The sequence below is a fragment of the Ambystoma mexicanum genome, chromosome 3q, assembly GCF_040938575.1.
Source record: "Ambystoma mexicanum isolate Mex_15411 chromosome 3q, UKY_AmexF1_1, whole genome shotgun sequence".
Classification (NCBI taxonomy): Eukaryota; Metazoa; Chordata; class Amphibia; order Caudata; family Ambystomatidae; genus Ambystoma; species Ambystoma mexicanum.
Window position 1 is genome coordinate 906,574,034 of NC_090926.1, and position 27,006 is coordinate 906,601,039.

Consider the following 27,006-nt stretch of genomic DNA (forward strand, 5'->3'; position numbering starts at 1 on the left):
TAGACATCCAAGCAATGCTTTCAGCGCCACATAATAGCCGAAGCTAAAACACAGTGACACGGACCTGCAAACAAACGACGAAGTACTGTGCTGGTAATGAATGGAAGACTGAACCAATGAATGGAATGAATGAACCACTTGGGGGATAGGGGGGACCCATATGACGCAATACCATGACTGTTTTAACAACCGTTGTCTGCGTCCTTCAAAGTCTAACACAGAAGCTATATATGTATATATATATATATAGTTGGTTGTTAATAATACACTTAATACCCAGAGGCCTGGTGGTGGGGGTGGGGGGCATTTGGTCCATGACATCTTCCTTGGAAGCCAAGCGAGTTGCCCCTGAGCTATCCTCACGAGACTTTTAAAAGTTTAAAACTTTACAAAAGACTACGGGCCTCATTTCACGGATGGCGCTAAGAGATTACCGGCACCAGTGTCGGTAATCCTTTAGCGCCATACTACGAGGTCCCTCAGCGGGTCCCGTCCTTAACGTGTGGCCAGGCCAATAGCGCCATGGTTACCGCCGTCCGTGTAATGAGGCCCTACGTAATGTAAAGTGGTCTTATATTGTGCCATTCTGCCAGTTTTGTTGGTCTTGCTGTTCTTATAAAGGTAGAGATTTAAGTTTGCTAGCCTTTTAACATAATGATTTAAAAATGTGCCTCCTGGCAGCTAGTGATTTGGCGACTTGTGTGTTATCAGTATTTGACTGAAATGGTGGTGGTTGTTACTGAAAACGAGATTTAGCAAGTAGTTCGACTCGATGACCTGAAAAGACTCAACCACAACTCAGGGCAATATGGATTTTCCGAGCCATACCAGCTCGTATGGCCCATAAATTGCCCAGTGGCGCGCCCCAAGGACATAATCGGGATAACTATATTGCACTGAGGACCAAGTAATTTGACAGGGCATTTGTGAATACTGGAAAATCCTGTATGAATCTGACCATGAATGATGTGAGTTGGAGTATTGACCATCCCACTTGTGATTGAGGCCACAGAATGTATTTGCCAATGACATTAGCATCTTTTGAGCAATTAAAATTTGGCAAGTCCACTTTGAACACTACAGTGGCTCCAGGTTTAGCTGCATAAAGAACAAGGCGCTTTCCTTTTTTGGAGGTCGATGAGAGTCAACTGTAGGATGATGAGGGAATCCTGCAGGATATCATTGGGGCACGATTTGTATTCTTCTTCCCTATAGAAATCCAACATCTTCATTTTCCCTTTTCCATAGCCAACTTAAACGTGCTGGTAAAAGTTATCCTTTCCTACTTTAGACATTGTGATTGGTCAGTGGACTCTTGCATAAATGACTGCAAGTATCTGTGTGTAGCACAAATGACAACTAACCTTTCCTTCTGGCATCGATCGAATGAGTACCATTTTCAGTACCGAAGGTTTGATGATATTGTTAGTAAACCTCAGTTAACAGTCTTTTCTCCTTGGTTGTCCATGGGGAGACAATGGTTTTCCTGAGGTTTTGTATAGTTTATTTTCTTGAGTGTTTTATGTGTATTCATTGTTACTAATATTGGCATATTCCTGCAGCACTGCACAAGTCATTTGCCATTTATTCTGAACGGAACTAGGTGTCTTCACTCAAATCCTGAGAGGTACCTCTGTGGCTGAAGCGTGTGGCATGCAGCATTCTTGCATGAGACACCCTCTAACATTGGCAAAGATTAGCATGGTATTTCACTTTTTTAAAATATAGCAATGTATTGCCGAAAACAATCTGAGGGCAATGGACAACAAAATGATTTATCTGTCCAAGCTACGACGTCCAATGTATGTCTTTATCCGGTTTCATCATTCACAACATTTGTGAGGGGTGTGTGTGTGTGTGTACCCGTAATGTGCCTAAGGATACAATCGTGATTGTATGGAATTAACGATATTCTCTACCCTACCTGTGCATAGCACACAGTGTGTTAACATGCATGCTGACCATCTTTTCTTGTCTTGAAAAATACATTCAATTACTCTACTTACTCACTCGGTGGCATTGTGCAGTTTTGATGGACATTCTCACACTTTGTACACCGCTTCGAAAGTTAGTGGTCAAGGCAAGAGTAGAAAATGTGGTGGTAAATGTTTGTGATATCCCACCAGCGGCCTCAGTACAAGTTGGGTGGTGCAGTAATTCTGTTACCACCTCGGTACCGCTCCGCCAGACTCCGAGTTTGGAGTAGAGGTGGAGGATTAACCTCCAGCTAAGAGCTGGAGATAAACCAACCACCTTTCTGCCACAGAAACGGCAAAATCGGCAGAATTACTGCCGGTGGAATTACCACCGGCAGTCATTCTGCCAAAATCCCCATGGAGTCCTATGGTCCTCAATGGGGACTAACACCACCTACCACCACTTATGGCGGTAATTCAGTCGGACCGAGTGGTGGTAACAGTAATTCCGTTTGGCGGTATCTCAGTGGATTGACGTATTGGGTCGCAAGTTATGACTGTGACTTCACCTCATATGTATTGCTTCTTCCCAGCACCGTGATGATATTCACAATGCAACAGTCACCTATGCAAATACTGTTGGAATTTACATGTGTACGTTGTTTACAATCAACACTGCATTGCGCATGTGGCATATAATTTGGATTTCTATACCTAGTTTTGTTTTTTCTTTTATGAATTGTGCATACATTATAACTTTCCTTAGGCACACCTCTGACTTATGCCTGAGAAAATGCTGTGTGACTAAGGCCCATGTTTGATTGTTACCTACCTAGGATTACTATAACAGAACAGTACTTTTCGAAAGCTTGTCCACTGAGAAATTGCTGAAATGTTGGTTATTTTGAGGCATAACGTCCAGGTTCAGGGATTACAAATTGTGAAGGCTGCAGGGAATGTTGTGCGAAGGAGAGGTAAAAAGCAGCAGTAAGGCTGGATAGAAGGGCGTCTCGTCACTCTGCATACAGCACGCCACGCCTTGTCCAGACCATTGTCATGTCATGGAAGTCTCATCTGGACCTTTGTGTCCGGTTAAGATGTGAATGAGGGTTTAGGTTGTGACAGGTGGTCTGACTCTGCTCTCTCGATTAGTTAAAAGCTCTGCCTGGCCCACCTAACATGGGATAAGGCTGCCTGCCTAAATAAATAGCTTCTTGTTGGGTGAATCCCGTTCAAAAGATTTTATGGCACACAATTGCCTTTTGAAGTAATTGAAGCAGCCGCTGTGCTCTGTTTAGTTTCCAAATTAAATCAGGTCAGGTAAGCCACGGTTGGTGTATTTGTTGATACAAGTCACAGGTGTTAGCAGCATGAAAGTCAACGCGCCGCATCCCAGCTTCAGAAGCTGGTTAATATGCATATCACGCAGTGGAGTAAGGCTGCATAAGACCAACCAATAGTAAAGGTGCCAAACACGTGGCGGCATTCTTTTCTATTTGTAATTTGCCTAGCCTAATTTAAATTGGAAGGTAGAGGGTCCAAATTCGAGCTTCTCCAGCATGGGGCCAGGCATGGTTTCACATGCTCATGAAAACAGTTTAACTCTAGCTTGAAAACTGTATTTTTCCTCTAAACCAACCGCTGTACTCGGGGTCATATGCCCCCATCCAATGACATTCCTCTCCCTAACTTGCATCCCTGGTGGCCATCTCCATGTTGTCCTGCACGCTTCAGTGTTGAGAGTCCTCTTCTTGCTCTCTGAGCAATTTTGTTGTTTTACAAGTTTTTTCTGGAAAATGTTGACAAATTTTTGACCGATTTTTGCTTCATCGTTCGACTGAAGGTCGATTACCATCAGCGGGCACCCGCTGTCGGCAAAGATTATCCTACATTGCAGATCTTGAATCAAAGTTTCAAGAAGGCCCGGGCTTGACCTATTTCACGCCTTCCACCATGTCCCAGGGGAAGAGGTGCCTCGTCAAACTCTGCGCAAAATGTGGATTGAGAAATGTGTTTGTCGAGGAATGGCACCATAAATGTTAAATAGTTATGTTGCCTGCATCCAGACCATGATGAGGAGGAATGTGAGGTCTGCCATGGGGTTTCGAAGGATCGCTACAGCAGGATGGCAGCATCGCCATGGCTGCGGGTTCCAGCACGGGGAGGACACTTTCACAGTCACCTACTACTTCCATGGCAAGCCTACTTGTGAGGGGTGCCCCCTCTAAGAGAAAGTCCCTGACTCCTTCAAAGCTTTGCTTACCATCTGGGGACAAACCGGCAAAGGAGAGATTTTCGGGAGACTCTTCTCTGCCCACGTCGGTGACTCCATCGGTTGCTCAGCCTCCCTGGACAGCTACGTCAACGACCACTTCATCGTCTGCAATCACAACCCCATCGACAAAGGCTTATGCAACCACCTTGTCGACGACCTTATCGACGACCTAGTAGACGACCATCACGTCTTCGTCGAAAGGTGGCCTAGCCACAAAGGCTGTGTTCACTACCACGGCGGTGGCCAAACCGCGAGTGTCCCTGCGGCAACAAAGAGTGCTGGCACCCCAGGGATGGAGACAACTCCCCTCACCACTCCACTCCGGAGAAGAAGGGTAGGATCCCAACTACTGACCCTAAGAAGGCTGCAGGGCCACAAGCTGTTCCAGAGAAACTGGTGCAGATCTATACAAGCTGTGACAAAGGTAACAATAGTCTGCCTGATGACTGTTATTCAGACCACGGAGGGGGTCGTGGAACCATATCTCTAGGGGGGTCCCCACGCCTCTCGCTCCTTTCACTCCTCAGCATAGAGACATGTCTTTGAATATACTAACGACGCTGCACACACTAGAGTCTGAGATCCAGCAGAGGCTGCCCTCCACACCGGGGACTACCCCATCTTGAAGCTCCCCAAAGTTTCTGGGTGGGAGCCCATGCCCCCAAGGCTTCAGGCCCAAGCAGAAGTCAAAGGACCCTCCTGGCCCGAGGCATCAACTGACACCACCTCTGCATCGCGATATGACTGTAGCCGAGAAGATGGTACCGCTAACGGACACGGGCACAGATACGGCTACTGCGGCGATGGACACTGACGAGGCCAAATACTTCATACCGGCAGATGGGAAACCGTTGGGAGTGAACAAGGCCCACAGGGCCTCGCCACCTGATGAGGTTGGCTCCTTTCACGCCATGATGTCCAGGGCCTCGGACCTCTTTAATCTGGTGCCTGAAGAGACTAAAAAGGAAGGATTCCTTTTCCAGTGCCACAAGTTCCGATGGAAGACCCTCATGTCCGTTACCTTGCTGGATGATGTTTGGGAGGAGGGCTTGGCCCTGATGGAGACTCCGAGCACCCAGCCTCCCAAGCAGGATAGGTTAGGGAAGAAGTAACGGATCCCGGAGTTGGGCCCCTAAGTGCTTGAAGTCCCAGCCTTCTGGCTCTGTGCTCTCTGCCACCGCCAGGAATCGCTCAGCAACCCCATCGTCTTCGTCCATGGTGCCCCCTGACCAGGAATGGAAGAAGCTGGATGCAGTGGGCAAGAGGATAATTCATACTGCTGCCTCCAGCGTTAAGGCCACTAATGCCCTAGCCATTCTGTTCCGCTCTGACCGGGAACTGCGATATAAAATGGATCCTATTCTGGACTTCCTGCCTGAGGACAAGGAAGTTGAGGCCCTGGCCCTGTTCCAGGATAGATGGCCTCGGACCATGCCATCACAGACAAAGGGTTACGCCAGATGGGCAACAATGTGTCTCTTTTTCGGCAGGTACGGCTGAGGGCCACCAACTTCCGATCGGACATCCAATCCAAAGTGGTAGAGATGTCGTTTGATGGAGAAAACCTGTTTGGCATGGCCATTGACAAGTCTCTACAATCAATCAAGACGGACACAGAGACGGCACGTTCGCTGGGGGACCCTAAAGCAGCATCGGTTGTCCTTTCGTTCATCAAGAGGAAAGTTGGTCAGGTCCTCAAGGGGTATACCACCCCTTTTTGACAATGTTCCCACTCCATGACTCAGGAGGCATACAGAGGCCATTCGCAGGCATACAGCAGTCTAGGACACCATTGTCGATGCCCAAAGGCCAGGGCACAGGTGCCGAAACGGGTCAGAAACGGCTCTGGAATCGGGCCCCTACTTGTGTTTATGTTTATGTTTATTTTATTTATATAGCGCAGACCAGGCCCAAAGGCAACCGGGCGCATATCTTGGCAGAAAGTTACAGGTATGACATATCATCACATTGGTACCAACTGATTGTGAACAGAATATACAGAATATACAGAATATACAATTGACGTTGCAAAGCAGAGCAATAAGCGGAACAGTACTGCCGGAACAAGGCAGAGCTAGGTCCCAGATGGCCCAACAGAGTCAGAAGGCGGTTGTTAGTGAGATGTAACTAGCCAAAGCTTGGCTTTGTGTTTGAATAAGTTAAATGACGGTAAGGATCTGATAGTGAGTGGTACAGTGTTCCAAAGCTTGGCAGCCAGGACAGGGAAGCTGGCACCCCCAGCTGTATGAAGCTTGAATCTAGGGATTTCAAGACCGTGGGACTGTGCAGATCTGAGTACTCGCGTTGGAGTATGTTGAGTGAATCGAGAAGCTAGATATGGGGGCCTGGTGGTTAACACATTTGTATGTAAGAGTGAGTGCTTTCAGTGAGATCCTTTGGGCGACTGAGAGCCAGTTGAGATTCTTCCTGGTTTCTGAGATGTGGGCAGATCGGGGGATATTAAGAGCCGCTCTAATGGCGTTATTTTGGGTAGTCTGCAGTCTGCAGTTTGTTAAGATTGCCCTGGTTAGTGCCTTGGTACAATGCATTACAATAGTCCAGTTTGGACATAACCAAGGTCCTGGCCAGGGTAATGCAGTTCTGGGCGGTAAGGAATGGGCGACAGGCTGAGATCAATATACAGGTGTAGGCAGCCGTGGCAGCCACTGCATTGGTTTGACGGGTGAGATTCAAGGAGGCGTCCAAGTAGATACCCAAGGTTTTGGTATCTTTAGATACTTTAATTAGATTACCGTCAATGTTAAAGGAGCCAAACAGGGGACTTAGTTTGTTAAGTCTCTGTTGCGTGCCTAAGATGAGAAGCTCAGTCTTGTCGTCGTTGAGGCACAGCTCGTGCTCCGCCATCCATGCTTGAATGACAAGGTAAATGTCATTGAGGGCTTTGGAGTCAACAATGTAGTCACCAGTGATGGGTATGAGTATCTGGGTGTCATCGGCGTAGTTCATGTAGGTGACACCCAGATAGTCAAGCACATCAAATAATGGTTTGGTGAAGACATTATAGAGAGTAGGGGAGACACAGGACCCTTGCGGGACTCCACACGGGACTGGTGTAGGGTCTGCCGATGCGGTAGGTGAGAAAACTCTCATGTGCCTGTTGTCGAGGAATGACCTGATCCAGTTGGATGCGTTGTCGGAGAAGTGGGCAGCGGACTTCAGGTGTCGACATAGTATTTGGTGGTTGACCAAGTCGAAAGCAGCGGATAAGTCCAGTAATAGTAGAAGGGCCAGTTTACCGTTGTCTTAAATGTCCTCAATTTGGGTTTTGAGGTCAAGAAGAGCTGTTTCGGTCCTATGCTTGGGTCTGAAGTCAGACTGTCTTGAGCCGAGGAGGTTATTAGTTTCTAAGTAGTTCTGAATCTGCAGGTATGCTGCACCCCAGTGGTTTGTCAGCGTATGGAAGACCATCAACACAGACATATGGGAGCGGCACTTGAGCTGGTGCACACCTTGGAGTGCCAATGCAGGTGGCTCTGTATTCCTCCTGTAGCTAAACAAGAACAGCATGCGGCACTGCTGCTACAGGAGGTCCAAGCCATGTAAAAGAACGGGGCGATAGAGCCCGTCCCCCCAAGCCCCGGGACTCTGGAGTACACTCCAGGTATTTTCTGGTCGGAAAAAAGTCAGGTGGTGGAGGCCGATCCTGGACTTGAGGCTCCTCCACAAATACTTGAAGTCCCAGAAGTTCAGGATGGTCACGTTGGAGCATGTACTCGGCCAACTGGAAGGCACCTTCCTGGCGTCGCTGGACCTGGACGATGCCTACTTTCATGTCCCCATCCACTGGAAGCACTGAAGGTTCCTGCGGTTCGTGGCCAAGGGATGACACTATCGGTTCAAGGTGCTCCCCTTCGACCTGAAATCGGCCCAAGGGTGTTTTTAAAATGCTTAGCTCTGCTAGCGGTGCATCTTCGTCTCAAGGGCATCCACGTCCACCCTTACCTGGACGATTGGCTCGTCCAATCCTGCTCTCACGCGCTGGCGAGCCAAGGACCGTGCGTCTGCTGACAGATCTGGGGTTTTCCATAAATTATCCGCAGTCCTGCTTGGAGCCATCACAGAATGCTCTGTTTCTGGGTGCCCGACTCAGCACGGTCGCTTGTCTGGCATCACCCTCGGAAGACAGGGTGATGGCCATCCTGGGGAAGGTACAGCACTTGCCATCGGTGCAGTCAGCTATAGTGCGAGCCATCAAGTCACTTTTGGGCATGATGTTCTCCTGCATCAACCTCGTCCCTCTTTGCAGACTACAGATGCAGCCTCTCCAGGAGCTTCTGGACGCAAACTGGAGGTCTCAGGCTCTTGAACGGACAAGATTACCCTCAGCAAAGAGTTGAGACTGGCGATCCAGTGGTGGGAGGTGCGCCCACACCTCACACAAGGAGCTCCATTTCATGTACCAGGAGACGGTCACCACGGATGCCTCCCCGGACAGTTAGGGGGCCCACACCAGACAGTTGCACGCCAGCGGCCTCTGGCTACCAGAAGAAAAGACCCTTCACATTAACGTCCTGGAACTTCGGTTGGTCCTCTGGGCCCTCAGGTCATTCCTGCCATCACTGAAGGAGAAGGTGGTGAGGATCTTCACGGACAACGCCACCACCATGTTCTACATCTGGAAGCGGTGCGGGACACGCTCTCCGGCTCTCTCCAGGGAAGCTCAGGCCCTTTGGCACTGGGCCATTCTTCAGGACATCTTCCTCGTCCCTTTTCACCTGGCGGGCACCAGGAACACCATTGCAGACTCTCTCAGCAGGGAGCTGTGTTCTTTCCACGAATGGGAGCTTTGCCAGGATCAAGTGGCTCTTCGGTTGCGAGTGTGGTCAGCTCCAGATCGACCTCTTCTCGATGGCGGCAAACTCCAAGTGTCAGAGTTTCACCAGCAGGTTCCTGCAGCCGAGGAGCCTGGGGGATGCGTTCACATTCCCGTGGGAGGGATTCTTTCTTTACGCCTTTCCTATTTTCACACTCCTGCTATAAGTGGTCAACACAATCGGACCGTGTAACTGCAGGATGATACTCACCCCTCCGGCTTGGCTGCTACATCTGTCGAGGGCCGCATACATCTGGCTGCCTCTACTTCCCGGCAGAGAAGGTGGTGCGATTCTGCACCACGATCTGGCGTCGTTGAGTCTCAGGGCCTGGCTCTGCAGCCCTAGACTTCAGACATTTTTCCCTGCCATTGGAATGTAAGGACATCCTGGCCAGGGCGAGAGCTTCTTCAACATAGACATGCTATGGCCATAATTGGAAGCACTTCTCCATGTGGTGCCGGACTCAGAAGATTACTCCTCTGCGTATCAGAGCCCCGCAGCTCCTGCCGTACCTGCTTTCTGTGGCCAAGGCTGGACTGGCTCACACCTCTATCAAAGTGCACCTGGCGCCACTTCCTGTTACACCAAGACGCGGGTAGGCCTTCCATGTGGTCGTACAGACTCGTCAAGGAGTTCTTCCTAGGCCTCTTATGGACTTTTCCACCAGTAAAGGCTCCGGCCCGAGCTTGGGAACGCAATGTGGTCTTGACTAAGCTCATGGGGGCCCCCATTGAACCAATGCGCCTGGCCCTGTCCTGCAAAAAGCTGTACATGTCCTTCCACGCTACAAGGGTGGTGCTGCGTACACACCCCACCTTTATGCCGAAGGTGCCGTCTGAGTTGCACCTCAACAAACCTTTGGTGTTGCCTGCCTTCTTCCTGAATCCGTCGTCGCCAGCAGAGAAGGCTTTGCATTCTCTGGACATTGCTCGTGCCTTGAAGTTTTACGTGGCACGCACAAAGGGTTTCCGGAAGACCTCTCAATTCTTCCTCAGTTTTGGACCTGTGAATCACTGGAAGGCATTGTCGAAGGCTTCCATCTCCAGATGGCTCTCCGGCTGCATCATGCACTGTCATCGTCTGGCTAACAGATCTCTTCCAGGCCGGCTGAGAGCCCATTCCATCAGAGCCATTGCAGCAACAACAACTTTTCTCTCTGGTGGGCCCCTGCTTGACATCTGCAGGGCTGCTACTTGGAGGTCCACGTACACCTTCACAAGGTTCTACTGGGTCAACAGGAATTTTATGGAGGAGTCCCGGATCGGCCAAGCAGTGCTACGCAACCTGTCCAATTGAGGTGAGTCTGTTCCAGGGGTGTGTGTTGAGCCTTGCCACCTCCTGTGATTGTGCATATGTACTGATGTGTAATCTTTATTCATGAGCATGTGAATCCATGCCAGACCCATACTGGTGAACAGTAGTTACAGGTAAGTAACTTATTACTTACCTGTAACTACTGTTCACCAGCATGGATTCACATGCAAACCCTCCCTCCTTCCCCTCTGTGGCTATTCTTGATCTATACTGCCACTTTGCATGCTCTATGTAAGGGAGGCATTGTATCACAAGTATGACACTGACACAAAAGGTACAGTGTGTAAAACCTTTATCGAAGTTTTCAATGGGGTTGGAGAAACTCCTACTTTGCCCTATAGCTAGGGATGGCCTATACTAATAAAACCTAATGCCTGCCCTACCTCTTGTACAAAAAGTCTTTAAAGGAGACTATTTATGCAAAGGAAAATCGGTGTTCAAATTATAAAGAATAAATGTGGCTGAGTCAGCTCTCCTCCTCACGTTAGACAGCACGGAGTAAGGCGGTCCCCGTAGGCAGGATGACGCACTCTGGCTCAGATTCTTAACACAATGGCAGTTCAAAACGTGGATCGAGGACCACATGGCCTTCCATGTTAAAGTCTCTTTCCAGCTTTCGAAAAAAACAGTTCAACAAAAAATTCACTTTGGTACCCCTCAGTCGGGTTCAGACCTTTCAAAGCAAAAAGTTCAACAACGCTTACAGGGGTTCCCTTCCCCAAGTTTAATTCAAATCCTTTAGGTGTTCCCTTCCCCTAACTTATTACACTTCCGGTCTTCCTTAGTCGGGTTCAGACCGTTTCCTGATGTGGATGTGCGTGGCTTTCACTATAGATCACCGCAGGACCACTTCGACTTTCACTCTTGTTTTAATTTGCCACAGTGCTTCTTGGTCTGGGCAGTTCAAAAGCACCAAAGTTCAACGTTAATCTTTTTACGCACCCCTTCCCTTTGCTTTTACAGCTCATTCATTTTATCACTATAAACGTTTCACTGAGACTTTCGAGTGGGCTACTACCTTTCGCCAGACCGCTCCGTTACTCAGTATTGCTGGTTCCACAGCTGCTGTTACTTCAAAGTTCATTCACAGGTCTGCCTTTCTTTGCATTTCATCCACATGTGTGCAGACTTGCATTGTGCAATATGTTGTTGCAACTTCAATCTTTCTTTAACACACACCTGTCTTTCATGTCGCTTGCCAACTCACCGGCTGTGTGCGTTTCTTTCTGTCTTTACAGTTTTCCAATTCACGAGTCAAGGTTAGTGGCCTTACCTCCCCAAACCTGCCGTTCACCTGGGAGGGTCACTGGCGTCCTTGAACACAATGCAGGTTTCTTGCGTGGGATTTGGCCTTCTCCACTTGTCTTTCACGGTCTGTTGCAGGCAACAACCTCCTGCAGGGAACCTCTGGGTTCTTGTACCACTTTCTCTCATCCCTCAGTCCTTTGCTCTGCTCCAGTAGGTTCGCCTTTGCCCCAGAAGCTCTGCTCTTACTTATGTCCCGCCTTGCTCAGAGTGTGTCTCTATGTTCTGCCGTTTATCCCTGTGAGGAGAGCTAATTGGTATCAGATATATGCACTTAAAGTCAAGTGCTTGACTTTGCCTGACCCGATTATCGGGACATGTCCAATGCGATATGTAAGAGTTGGCCTTCTTACTCCCAGTCACCCTCTTCCTCGGCCCAGTGTTTGTGTAGAAAAGGGGGTGTCGGGTTGGGACATCAGAGAATCCTATGAAATAGGATGGGTCATGGGTACGGGAAAGGGGGAATACCGCCTCTCACCATTGGTTACCTCAGCCCCATTCCTCGAAGACCCCTCATCCAGGTGATACACCCGCACTGGTCCACGCCCAGGAACTGGCTCCAAAAGCGATGGCCATGTCCTGGCCACCTGGATGACAAGTCCCTGGGGACTTGTGGGTGAGAAACCCTTTAGTTTCTCACATCTAACAAATCTGAAGATGGCCACCAGGGGTGGGGTTTAGGGAGAGGATTGTCATTGAATCGGGGCAGTGTGTCCCAGAATACAGTGATTGGTTTAGAGGAGAAATGCAGTTTTCAAGCTAGATCGAACTGTATTCTTTTTACTGAGGATTCCCAGCCTGGCGACGGGGAATTTTCTTGAGCATGTGAATCCTTTCCAGACCCATGCTGCAGAACAATAGTTACAGGTAAGTAACTTGTTCTTACCATCATAAAACAATGTTCACACTATCACCTCTTTTAAATTGGTCTTACCCAATATGTGCCTATGTGGGAGAGGAGTTGCCGGTTTTGAGGTCACATCTGAAGATTTTTCACCAATTCTCAATTCCAAATCCTGAAAGTCTGTGTCCAGCTCTCAAGGTCATATCTCCAAAGGGAGAAAGACCAACTGGGAATTGGTCAGATCTGAACGATCCCCTCTGTGTCCATCCACCCCACCCCTGGTCATTCATATATGCACAAATATGCACCTATCAACTGCATCTGTCTTATATTGTCTGACGTTGCCTTTATTTTGATAGGTTTTTAAAAATGGGTTGTTAATGAACTGACAAGGCTTCATTAAGGAACACAGTAGATACTTTGTTGTGAAAGAGAGGATGTGGTAGGGTGCATTCAGGACGCAGAGTAGATTGATTTCTACAACGTCTCCTGATTGCTTAATAACGAAATTATCTATATTTATAAAAGTGAAAATGTGTGGGTTTGTGGCTGCGTTTGTGACAAAGTAATGTTCCTTATACAATTCCACACCATTTCACCAATCTGCACCTAATTCTGCATAGTTACCTGTTAGGACCCTCTGGACAATACTGGCTACATGACATTTGGCCACCCCATGCTGTTCCCCGAATTTCAGCACAGGTCAAAATGTGCGGGTTTGTGGCTTGGCAAAGCAGTTTCCTTCTACAATTCCACACCATTTCACCAATCTGCTCAATTTTGCATAGTTACCTGTTAGGAACCTCTGGACATTACTGGCTACTTATATTGGCCGGGAGGATAGCTATGGGGCAACGCGTTTGTCTTGGAAGCAAGACAACGCATAGCAACGCAGATTTGAAGCACTTTATAAAAGAACAATTATAATTACATGACATGTGGTCACCCCGCCCCTTTACCTGGATTTCAACACAAGTCAAAATTTGTTTGTGGCTTGGCAAAGTGTTGTTCCTTATACATTTCCACACTGTTTCACCAATCTGCACCAGATTTTGCATAGTTGCCTTTTAGGACCCTCCGGACATGACTAGCTACATTACATTTAGACACCCCAACCCTTTCCCTGGATTTCCCTTTGCACATGAGACGGTTGCCTGAAATCAGCAAAAGCTCAATGTGGCCGTAGAAGAACCGGTCAAGACATGAAGAACAAACCTTGAGCCCCTGTGGGACCTCAACAACCATGTTTCAAGGCCCTAGTATGCACAGGGTTTGACATATTTGCACCGCAATGCACCACAACGAACTGCACCACGCCCGGTTGAGGCAACAAGGGAGGAGAGAGCACAGAAGGTCCCTGTATGCAGCAGCACACCAACTCTCACCTCCCCCAATGTCTGCTTCTCAGTGCAGTTTACTTCAGGGTGCAAATCGCATCGAGCGACAAGCAAATCGGAACAGCGACCTACAGGATCATTGATTTTCAACAAAGGATATGAGTGTTATCATGTCTGTCTACAGAACCCGTTAGGAGAATGGGTACTTTTGCTAGTCAACTTATAAAAGGGAATAAACTTTAAAAACGATGCCTATCCCAAGAGGACGTGGTCACAATTTGGAAGTTGTATGCAGTGGATACATAATGTAAGGGTGGAGGGACAGAAGTAATTCTCCTAAAACTGTAGGGTGGTGAATTCCTGAAAGGACCTTAGGAGTTCCGATGGCTCCTGGTACTGGGACACCACCTTTCCAGCATTATGCAGACCTCCAGGATTTAGAATTCAGAATTGTCTTCATAGCATTTTTGGCTACATTAGACTTCGGTGAACAGCTCAATGTACAGGATGTAGAGGCATTCATTGAAATATTTTGGCACACAAATCAGTGACGTTTTGGGTATTTATAATTTAAATTAGGAAAATGTAGAGCTACTAAACATGCAGCTTTGCATTGCTAATATTCTTACTGTTCTCCTTTAATTGGGGGAAAAAAAACTCTTGAAGCGGAGTCCCTTAATGTAAATAAGGTGAGGCTTGGGTAGAAGAGTGGTGCTGTGAGCATCGGATAGCAGAAATGTGTCCTTCAGACTAAAGGGATTGGTGAAGTACTCCAGTTTTTAGCTTTTTGAGTTGTTTTGTAGGAGTTCTACATCACATTTTAAAGTACAAACCTGTTTTTTTGTTGCCAGCACAAAATCGCTGTAAGCTGGGTGGGCTGTCTATGCAGTCTTATCGCAAGCTAAACCGTTCTGGGAGTTGTGGTGTTGGTTGAGTTCAGTGGACGAAAAAGAATGTAAGCACCTGATATTGATTTATAAAAGGCAATCCGAGAGCAGGAGAAGTAGTGTCCCGTTGACATGGAAGTACCTGCTCAGCCTAGAGCAATCTACCTGCTGAGGTGTTGCCGGCCGAAGCAGCGCATGAATTGAAAGAGGCAGTGATTGAAACGGTAGAGATTGGATCTAGGAAGTTTGTTAAACTATAACTGGACGAATCGCATGTTGTCGCATTTTTTTGCCAATTATTTTACTGCAGAAGGAGACACTCGTCGTCACATGCCCTCTTCTTATGTACATGTAATTCTGCCAGCATGGTAATCGAACAAAGTGGGCAATACTGATAGATCTACAGAGTAAGCCTGGAAGGGGGTAAAGCTGGAGACTAGCAACCATCTCACCATCAAATAGTCCGGGAGAAGGCATGTCGGTATGACCCTCTCTTCATCCTGCGATTCGTCACATTATTGTGACATATGGGTATCTGCAATTACCTACATGAACCCTGTATTACGTTCAAATGTTCCTTTTGCACAATCTTGCCTTCGTTTCCTGCTACTGTCCCTGAATCGTAGGACTAGCGTGAAACACAACTAAGAAGGCAAGAGAGGTTATTTATAGGTTTCAGTCTGAACTTGCATGTCATGTTTCAGCAGTTGTCAAAAACAGGTGTTTTCCCCATATCGACATCTTCATTCCGTACATATAATTATTTCTCAGGCACACCTGTTGCTGTTCAATCCTGCAAGCTCAGTCCTTGGCGATTTCACAAACCCCTCATTCTTCTTGTTTTCCAGGAAGTTATAAAGAATTAAGAAGAACATTTAAGTTTCCGCTGTCAGTAGCAGTGACGCCAATGTTTCCCAGCTCTGCCACCGGTATTGGGGGCAGAAGGCAAATCCAATGGCAGATGGAGCCTTTGGCATTGGGGGGGTGGGGGGTGCAGTGCTGCTTAGGGACACTGACATTAATAATTCAAGGTCGGTTGTGGCTACTGACGTTTTTGATGGGGTGGGTATTAATACTTAACCCAAAATAGTGCCAGTGACAAACCATAGTGAACCATCCTGGGAGGTTGGAGTGGTTCTCCTCATAAACATGTTTTTTTTTAAATAGTGAGTTAAAATAAGACATTCAAATAGTTCATTAAAGGCAAATGTTTGAGGAAAATTGGGTACAAATCCATATAGTTTACAATTAGTTCTGTAGGGTAACATAAAACAATACATTAGATGTTAGGTTACCAACAGTATACAGAAGCATTTTATAACACATTTTCATGTGCCACAATATATGCCAGCATTGATATGGTAAAACACACTTTCATGATACCTATCTGCACAATATTTGCCAGCAATCCCACTGAAAAACACCTTCATGATGCCTGTGTCCACAGCTCATGACAACATTGTCACTGTAAAACACGCTTACTTGCTGGCTGTGGCCAATATATCCTAGCATTGCCACTATAAAATAATTACATACCCAGTAATAGCCAGTATTGCTACTGTAAAACACATGCTGCTGGGTTGTCCCATAGTCCCCCACCCCCACAAACACATCTGTCTCATACACACACATTACATACACACACAAATGTGCACTCTCGAAATCTCTTGCACGCACACCAGATGCAGTTCATTCACAAAAGGCAGCCTCTCATCCTATTCTCCCTCTCTATCTTCAGGCTAATCTTGGCAGTGGAGGCACCACTTGGCAACACGTTTGGGTCCGGGGTGAGGCAGTGGGAGCAGCATTGGCAGAGACGAGAGAAGGTTGTCACCAGGCAATAACAGCGGTTGTTAAGCAACTTGGTGCAAATGGTGCCTGTGTGCTGCTGCCGCTCTACTCACTAGCTTCAGGCAGGCAGCCTAAAATGAAATGGACACAATACACCTTTGACTATTTCCTGAAGTTTGCTTTTCGGCCGGTGCCTGAGTGCATAGTGCTCACTTGCAGTCTACAAATGCAGAGTTGTGTCAGGTGCCGGCCCGGCAAAGCAGGTGGCAAGAGAGCGCACAGGAACATGGAGCAGACTCTCCCCCTAAGCTACGCCACTGGGCCTAGGTAGGTGGTTGAATGCGGATCAACAGAGTTGGGTCTCTCCACCTAGAATCATTGCTTCAGTTTCGTCAGGATCATTGAACCACCTTATAGGAAGTGAACATTTACGGGCCCGCCACCCTCCAGAGAACAGGGACTACAATAGTTGTTGTTATAGCGATAATTTGGCCCCTCCTTGGAAGTGGATCCCTGGTAGGATGCAGAGCTTTGCTGTGCAGTTCATGCGGCCTTGGTTTCATCAGCGGCATAGCGGTGTGCGAGGGAGAGGAAGATCTCTTAGAATTGCTGTGCAGTTCCAACCGCCCTCTCCCTTGGCTCGTACACCATGTCTCTGATGACAGCAGCATCATCTTTCAGCTGCCCAAGAGCACTTTGCAGCCACATTGTTAGTGATAATTTGCTGCAAGGTGGGGGAGGAAGGGGTGGGCAGACCAGACTATCACCACAAAAGCAAAGAGCCACTGCTGCTGCAATATGGTGGATGGAGGGAACATATCACGTGCATTTTTAAATGAATCTCCATTCTAAATTAGTAATACAAACCAATGAAAAAACCCGAAATGCCTGTATTCCAAAAGCCTGCTTATTCTTTTCGTCGAAAGTTCTATTACTTTTTGTCTATGGTATTTAGAATTCAATGTGGTCTTTTTCTATTCAGTAGTCAAGGGCGAGCAGAGCAGTCAAGCGGGGAAAGTTGACAATTGCCCCCCAGGCTGGCCTGTAACTCCCAGAGCTGCAATATGTAAAATACATTTCGAAAAGGATACATTTCTTCACAATCCAGCCTGCTTCGAAGGATCGGGGTGCTGCAAGGCATGCTCGGCTTTTATGTCTCCTTGGGTTGAGACACTCGTCTTGATTTGAAGATGTACCTGGGCGGCCCCCAAACATGGACTTCCACAGTGAGAGATTGAGAGGGAGAAAAGCCTAGGCTGCAGAAACCTGTTCATGCCGCCCAGCAGCAATATACACATTTTAATAACAGATTCGGTAACCCTGTCTGGTAATGTTGGCACCACTGTGGCCCATACACCATTGGTCTGTTAACATCTTCAGAAGCTTAACACGACTCCTACTTGCCAATAGAGCTGGGCGAGCCTGGTGGGTCTCAGGCCTCAACCTACTTTCGGGTCAGTGACTGCTCATGGCAGGGGCCGACCACGAGCACACCCCGCTGCCCTCTTGTCTCGGAATGAATTAGGGGAAAAAGCGCACGCCAGACGTGATGGCTGCACCAACAGGCGCACAGCTGTCTTGATCTTTTCCACTCACTGATTAGCTGGGGCCGGATAGGAGGAGCGCTACACTTCCTGGTACGGCACAGGGAGTGGCTAATTGTGGACTGACAGCAGATTTGAAGCATGTTTACTGCTTCATATAAGTGTCCCGCTTTCTGCTTCGTCCCACTCACTTCCCCTTCGCGGGAACTGCCATCTCCCAAAGTTCCTCCTGCTTCAGAGCCAACATCCTTTTTCTCTTCCCTTGCTCACCATTTCCCTCCAACCTCCCATCCGACCCCATATAGAGGTTTGAGGGTGTGGCCCCTTGCCATTTTCTGTGTTTAGTTTAGCACGCCTCTCAGTCTAGCCTATCACTTCAAACTGCCTTCTTGTAAGCTTTAGCTCCACTGGCCTAGCCAACTCCCTTTCTTACTCTGGTGGACCCTCTTTGCTTGGCCAACTCCAGTGCAGCTCTCCTGGCATTCCTCCTCCTTGCATTACGCTCACAACTTGGCATTCTTGGCCTGCCCAAAAGAAGTCTTGATCTATTGCTTATCCTTGACTAGCCTTCACTGTAGTGTCCCTCTCTCAATAATACCATATTTTAAACCACAAGTCATGGCTTCAGCCTCTTTTATACAGGTGCTGGAAAAGCAATTTACAGAATAAGGTGATTCGCTGGTCTGTTTTCCCGTATTGGTTTGTGTGTCATGATTGGACGTAGCTTAATAGTTCCACCACCTACCCAATTCTATGGCCATTGTTTTGGGATCCGCTGATGGTGCTGTGTGTAATGGATTCCACCCTCCCACCGATTCCTCACCTTGATAGATATCCGACAGTGCAAGCTGTTCTCTGAAATTGTCAGCAGGGGGCAAGATGCAGCTCCGCCTCGAACATCGATACTGAGCATGTCGCTGTCCTATAAAAGGAGCACACTACGCCCTAAGAACTCGGTACCTTTTTTCAGCGCACTCCGCTTGCTGTTTTGTCTGTAACACTCGTGCCTGGTCACAAGCTTTTGGGGATAAAGCAACACCAGGACTGCAGTGCTAAAATGTCTCTCACCAACACAATATGTGTTTGCTTCCTCCCTCTCCCCTGCTAACCTCCTCTCTTTTTCTCTCCTGCCTCACTCCTCCTTCCCTTCCAAACTCTGCTAAGTTTTTATTGACTGGTCGCCTGGTTCACTTTCAGAGCCTCACAGATCCCAGGCTCTCCCACCAGTCTTTTCACTTGCCTCCGGGCCTCTGCACTATGTTCAGACTACTGCACTTGCAGCATACCGTCCATGTGAGGTGTAACCTCTATGTTCTGCTACCCCAGAGTTTTGAGCGCATTATCAAATAATAAACTAAACTAAACTTAACCCAGGGCCCTGCTACACGGGCGCATTTACCCGCCCTCGATCTCACTCCTGCCTGTACACTTGCATAACCCGAATTTACAAGGACTAGTAAGTTCTGTCATGTCCCCCTTTGTCTTCTATCCCTAGTTTGGTTCACCTGAAACATGTCATGCACTTGCACTAGGAGAAATGCGTCAGGCCTAGTACACTAGTTACTTTTTGTTAGATCATTCGGAAACGTCAAGGCCTAAGAATGACTACTGTATTCCCTTGCTCGCTTCCCGCTTAGAAGCACATCTCTTGTGTATAAGCGCTGTACAAATAAACAATAAACATAAATAAACATAAACATATGTGTGTGGTATCTTGAGGTGGATCATGACATAGCGCAATGCAGTTCCTGTCAGTCAATGAACCACAAGGCCCATGCGCAGCTGCTAACGTGGCACAAGGCTGCCCTCACGCTAAGTCCCCTTCCTCATCCCATCAAAAATCGTCTGAGTTTAGGACAACGGAACCTGACTCCGTGAAAGGATGAGATGCATAAGGAGAGAAGAAAGCATAAGAAGGGGTCATATTCATGTAGTGTGCCACACTATTTGTCACACTATTTGTCGTTTCCTCTCCTAAGAAGAGGAGAAACGTACACATCTACGAGGGATGAAAGTGAAGATTCTTCTAAATCCTATGGTGGTCAGTTGTCCTTTCCTTTCAAGCATGCTTCTAGGAAGGAGTGGGAGGAGTTTTCTGCGTAATCTTCACCCGACTCTGTAGCATCTTTGGCCAGTAACCCGCAGATGGTCGTGAACTATGCCCAGAGTCTAGAGCTCAATACTTTCGATCGATGCAGGTAATGGACCTCTTGCCTAATCCAATGTCTTTGTTGTTTGGAGTGTTGCTGTATCTGGCTAGGCAGGGCCTGCAAATAGGTATAGTCATGGGGTTATCGGGCAGCAATTTCTCTTTTTAAAATGCATCCAGAGCAAGGTCTGTTTATTTGTATTTTCCTTTGATTCCTCAGTTTTTATATCATTTGCCAACATGTTTCTGCCATCTCTATTATCAATCCCTCATTCAACTCTGGGATCTTCCCAACAGAACTCAAAACCTCATTCATCAAACCTCTTCTAAAAAAGCCTTTCCTTGATCCACTAGATGTCAAGAACTATTTATTTATAGAGCGCACCTAACCCCCAGGTATCTTGAGTGCATTACGCAAGGTTACACAATAAGATTACATTACAGATGGTACAGAACAGTAAAAAGAAATTGTTTCAAATGCATAGCATACATGTACAGAGTTAACCAGGTATTTGTGGCATCTCCTGTGTGAAGAACCAAGTTTCCACATTCTTCCCGAACCACCAATATGAAGGTTCTACCCTAAGGGCTGCAGGCAAGGAATTCCATAATTTAGCAACAAGTACGGGAAAGCTGCTTCCCCCTGATTTCTGTAACTTGAATCTGAGAACCTTAAGGCAGTGCGTATTTAAGGAGCTAGTGGGTCGGTCAGATAGGTTTCTTGTGAATTTACATGCAAGGTATTTGGGGGCTAAGTTGGAGAGGCATTTATGAGTGACTGCTAAGGTTTTGAATGCAATTCTGTCTTTGACTGGCAGCCAATGAACATTGCGAACAACTACAGACTCTTACTGACCATTACCAAGTCAAACTAGCAGACCAAGCTACCTACTCTCAAGTATGCGTATTCCCAGAATCCCATAACATACTGGACCAAGCTCAGTCAGGATTAAGACCCCTTTGAGGAAGAGAGTCACGTTTAGTCTCCATATGGGATGACCTGAAAAGACAATCAGACAGGTCTCCTGCGCTCATCCTACTCTACCTCTCTGCAGCATTTGAGACCATTGATCAATATCTCCTCATCAACAGACTGCACACTCCGGGATCCAAGGTTTAGCCCTTGAATGGATCTCCTTCTTTATCTCTGACAGATCACAAATTGTCTCCCTTCCACCCCGCACTTCTGCCCGTCGCCCAGTTCTACTAGGGCTACCCCAATGAGCATCACTCTTACCATTATTTTGAACCTATATCTCAGCCCTCTACCAGCACCAATTCTGCCCTATTGACTATCCTGCAACAACTACCCCGCTGACACTCAATCTTCAAAATCTGCAGTGAACCTACCTCCCCTACACCAGATATCACGTCTTGTCTATCCGGTTTTCCTCTAATCACCTGCTCCTCAACCCAGGGAAAAGAGAAATCATACATTTGGAAAAAAAAACATCCTCCCCCAGCTCACCTCTTGCTCTTGCGCTCTCTCTCTGAGCCCCACCTACCCAGCTTTGAAAATAAAAACCTGGGCTGTCTGATGGATTCCAACCTTTCTTTCAAACCCCACGTGGTGAAACCTGCTTCCATCATATCCGTATCTTGTGATGTATTTTACAATTTCTTACGTTCCCACACAGAGTTTCAGCAATTATTGCCATCATCTTCTCCCCTTTAGACTATGCCAATGCGCTGCTCCTCGGAGCTCCCTCATCTCTTCTGCAAAATTACAGCATATTCAGGACACAGCAGCAACTCTGCTTTTACACCTAGGACTGAGGGATCCCATTTTGCCTGCACTCCACGTACTACACTGACCTCCGATTGCACTGCACATCACCTTCAAAACCAGGTGTATTACTCATCATGCTTCACACAGCAAAGATCCTGAATACTAGCAAGAGAGCATATACCCCCCCCCAGACCCTTCAGATCAGGCCTCTACATCTCTACTCATCATCCCGGTGACCATATAGGCACAAATCAGTGACTCAGCATTCTCAATTCAAGCAGCTGCAATCTGGAACGCACTCCCACTAAACATCTGCATCATAGAAGTCAACTGCCTCTTCAGAAATTTCTGAGGGCCAGTTGTTCCCTTCCATCCCCCCAGATGCAGAAATGTCTCCCTCTAACTCAGATCCTCCCCATCATCTACCTAGGTAATTCAAATGAGTTCTGTTTCTCGTCTACCTCTGTAAGCGTCCTGTTCAGACCCAAGTGTATCCCTCCCTTAGCAAACACTTACCCTTTCACCTTCCCCCTCACTTCTTCCAGACGTTCAAAGCCCACCTCACTGATTTCCTAAAGCCTCTCACAGACATTACTCCCTGAGCGCCAGCACACCCACTCATCTACCCACTACCAATCCCTCCTCCACATCTAAGCACACCGACAACTTTTCACCTCACTGTTCCAGCATGTTTGATCTGGGCATGACCTTAACCCTCATTTCACATTAATCTCTCTTGCATCTCTATGTTCTTGAAAGACTGGAAAACATGCTCACACGATCAATCTGACGGCGACGACTGAGGTTTGATCGTTAGCCAACAGCTCACTGGTAATCCCCCAAAATAATTTACTCCCCTACTGTAATCTCCTCTCTGCACAACCTTGACCTGAGTAGCTCCTGTAAACCCCCTCAATCCCCTACTCCTCTGCAAGGATTCTGGTAATCTCCATGAGACCACATTTGACCTCACTCTCTCTACAACTTCTGTGCCTCTCCTCCGCTCAACCCCAAAAATACTTGGACAAGGGAAGAATACAACCATCTGGAACTAGACGGAAGAGGAGTTAACATATTCATTTAATTGAATCTCACAACTCACACAAGTCAATGCTATATTGTATGACCTCCTTTCTTTGTAATTCAGCGGCCAGTTAACTGGTGCATGGCACACAAGGACTACATTCAGAAAGATGGTACTTTGTCGCGACTTCCACACCTCTCTTGCTATCTATCTCTCCTGTGCTGCGTCCCATAGAATACAGCTGTGTCCCACTATACATTTGGTCCACATAGTTTTTTAGTCATTCTGTCTTTTTGTCTTTTCAGCCTTTCAATCTTTCCATCCTTCCTACTCCAGTCTTCTTTAGCCTCCTATCTACCTGCTCCCCAATCCCAACTGTACACAACATTTGGCAACCCTTCTACTGTTGCATGCTCCTTTCTACTCCTCCGCTTGCCTCTGGGACACGCAGAGCACTTCAACGCCACATTTTGTATGTGTGGTTCTTTAGAGCCCATACATTCATATGCCCTTAGGCTCCCCAACTTGAAGACATTATTTTTGGTGGCTATTCTATCAGCAAGGTATGTGAGTGAACTCCAGGCACTCTTCTAAGACCCATTATCTTCTCTTTTCGAGGAGAAGATCACTGTGAGGGTGAGAACTTCGTTTTTTACAGAACGTGGTGCCGCAGTTCCATGTTAATCAAAAAGATCTAGTGTCTGTTTTCTTCCCCCCTCCGCACCCTTTTATAGAGGCGGAGCAGTTGGACAGATTAGAGCTCTGTAGGCCCTTGAGTTAGATCAGATGGCTTCCTTCCATCGGGATGAGCAACGTTTTGTGTTTTTCGCCCAGGCCCAATTGAGCATGCCAATTGCAAAAGAGGCACTTTATGTCTCAATAGTGTTTTGCATCTCTAAGAGCAATGAGAAAGATGGTAAAGTAATACCTCATGGACTTGGTGCATACTTTGCTAGACAACAATGGCTTCCTCAGCCTTGCAGCGAGGAATGCCACTGATGGAGGTTTAACAGGCGGTGACATGATCCTGTTTACATGCCTTTTCCACACATTATTGCTTGAATTCACTGGCCGAATGTCCATTTTGGGAGAGCGGTTCTTGAGAGTTTTCAGTTATAAATATTTCTGCTCTCCTTCTCCTGTTGTCTTCTATTGCTCTGGTAGTCTATCGCAATGAGGACTCTGTGGTGTGATGCAGTCCATTAGAAGCTAAACTTATTTACAGTGCATTGCTTTTTCTGTGAATCCTCCCCCCAAAGATGTCCTCATTGCCCTCCCAGCATACCATGCTTTCTAGAGCAGAACATAGGAAAGGTGCTTCCTTTTATTTTTATTGGTGACTTATTTTGTGCTTGTGCCAGACTGCTCCATCTTCAAACCCATGTTGCACACCATTGTCTTGTTTCCAAGTTGAGTGTATTGCCCATGAGCTATCCTCCCGGCCTTCTTTGAGATTTCAGAGGTTCCCTCAGCTGCTGAGCAGGGTGGGGAAATAAGGGAAGAACTGAGGTAATTGGACATAGGATCCTCATTATGAGTGTGCCGAACCAGAAAAAAGCAAGTAAAACAGCCGATAATACCGGATCTGGCATTTTCCCCAGACCGGTAAGCATAGAGGAAAGGATAAAGGTGGGCACTACCAAAATGTACAGTTAGTAGTCTACAATAGGTACATCAATTCTGTATAAAGGTAAGTAAGTGTCTGGAGCAAACAGGGGAAGAAATCCTTAGCACAAGGACAAAAACCCTGTTCCAGCCTGATGCTGACAGTAGGTCAGTACTCAAATGTTCCTCATGTTTGAGGTATAAAATAGAATAATAGAATAGCCAGTATAACTCATATAAACTACCAATATTGTGTATTGTAGTACAATGTCATGATGGAAGAAGCCCACACAACGAGAAATTCATGGAGCATGAACATCAATCGACCAACTGAACCCCTGACTTGACCAAGGAAGTGCTTGGGGAAGACTGGGTGATCCTTTGTCCACGCATGTCACTGTTGTTTAACCTTTCTCGCACTCAACCCTATTTTTGTAGCAGCTCAATACATGCCATCCCATTTTGTGGCCAGGTGGGAGAGTAGCCATTGTACAGCAGAAGGCACGAGTGAAAGTGCCATAGACGATGCTACCGGATCTGTAACTGGCACTGAAGAGCTGTTCAGATAATTGGTTGTTAGGCATTTTATTTATGGCCAAATATAGTTTTCATTGGGTACTGGTGGAGTACTCACATTTGTAAGGTGCACAGTGTTCAATAAATGAGCGCCATCTCAGTGGGAGGGGTGGAAATATTGGGAGCGGGGGGCATTGGCCATTTCGCACCATTGAATGGTATTATAAGTGCTTGAAAATATTGCCACTTCAACTATAAACACTTTAATTTGAATCTCCACGTGAACTCAGTGTTTGAACTGTGATTTATCTGGGAATCTTTAAAAGAGTAATGTAATGCAGATCAGTGAACACGCCGGGCCCCTCCAGGACCCTGAAAATCTAGTTTAATTTCCGCCAGTTACAGCCACGCAGTATTGACCCTGAGAGGAGCAGAAAGAGGGGATGGTGAAACAAACCGAAAAGCCTTCTTAAGAAATGCCGGGAGGATTATGGGCTCCAGGACAACCTATATTATCCTACAGCGTAGCCGCTGTCGCCTCGCGTCTTTGCTCTTTAAACCCGTAAGGGGTGATACTTGATATTATTGCTGTTTCTCGTTAAGTTTGAAATTCTGCAAAACGTCCGAAGGTGCAAAGAAACTGATCCGTGTTTTTGTAATGATGTCTGTTGTAGGTTTTGCAGGATGCGGTGGAGAACAGCTACAATCAAGTGCGCTGCGCAGAGACGAAGATGCAGCACCGCGAGATCGAGGCGCAGGAGCAGGTACTCGCTGCGTTCCATCCGCTGGGCGCGCTCACCCGGTGCCTTTCCATCGGAAAGTAAAATCATTCCATTCACAGAGAGACAAGCTCCTGCTTTCCTCCTGCGCTTTCCTGCCTCCTTGTTTTTTCTTCCTAAAGGAGAATGACACGGACTGAAGCCTCTGCGCATGCGCGCCTAAATCTCTCTTTCAGGGTTTTGGAATTTCAGCTATTTTCTGTTGAAGGGACAGGAAAGGGGAGCAGAGGTTTTCATTTAGCGTGTTCCTTAATCAGTGATCTACATATAGATTTTCCATCGTCTCTGCTTGGACACGACCTAGTGTTTTGCCCATTGTTGTACTGTAAGGATTGCACTTTCAAGGTCGTGTGGTGTACACACGCAGATTTGGCGCCAGGGTCAGCCAGTACACTTACAGTACTAACATTCCAAGGATAGCATGACCCCCCTCCCGCCCCTCAGCGTCCCTTAGTCCTCCACCTCATACTGTCTCGGTAGGAGCTTGAGGGGCTGTGGGCACAGGGCTTACTAAAGATTTGAAGTTGGCGGTGGGCACCATTCTGTGTAGTAGATATGATACAACTTAACAATCAGTGGGCCTCATTAGATGGCTGGCGCTCCCATAATGAAGGCAGCCGGTACGGGACCGGCCCTCTTCATTCCGGGAGTGCGATTACAGCTTCCCATCGCGGGATCCGGGTTGCACGCTTGGTAAAACCAGGCGTGCTTTCCGGGTCCCGCGAGGGGAAGAGGGAGGCAATAACGGGCCAGATGTAATCCGCCCGTTATTACCTCCCTCCCCATTCCCATTGAGCCCTCTCGGGGCTCAAGTGGGAATGGGGATGGGTTCCTGCAAGGAGGAATTACCGGGTCCTCCTATGTCGGAGTAACCCGGTAAGTCCCCATTGCAGGAACCCGGTAATGGAGCCCGGAACAGAGGCAGTCATGGAGCTAATAGCTCCATGGCTACCTCCAAACTCGTAATGAGGCCCTCTGTCCAAAAATAGAGTAACCCTTATACGTGCAAGCCAACAATACCACGTCCACACGAGGTGTTAAGAATACAATGGGAAATGACCAGGGTGTGAACCCACTGTGGAACAGCGGTGGAACATTTATACATTAAACAGTAACCATATTCAGTTATCTTTCTTTGCAAACTGTCCCAATAGCT

The 27,006-nt window shown here is 47.3% G+C and overlaps 1 protein-coding gene across 2 annotated transcripts in view; it reads left to right on the top strand.

Annotated features, from left to right (window-relative positions):
* CEP112 (centrosomal protein 112) overlaps nt 1-27,006 on the top strand; it is a 3,147,769-nt gene that overhangs the window by 2,664,785 nt on the left and 455,978 nt on the right. For both annotated transcript variants that reach the window (XR_011305153.1, XM_069655053.1), the window contains exon 25: nt 25,746-25,835. Coding sequence is in view for 1 of the 2 variants with exons in the window: in XM_069655053.1 (XP_069511154.1) it covers nt 25,746-25,835 (90 nt within the window). In the remaining variant the exon portion in view is untranslated. The remainder of the gene's footprint in view (nt 1-25,745; nt 25,836-27,006) is intronic.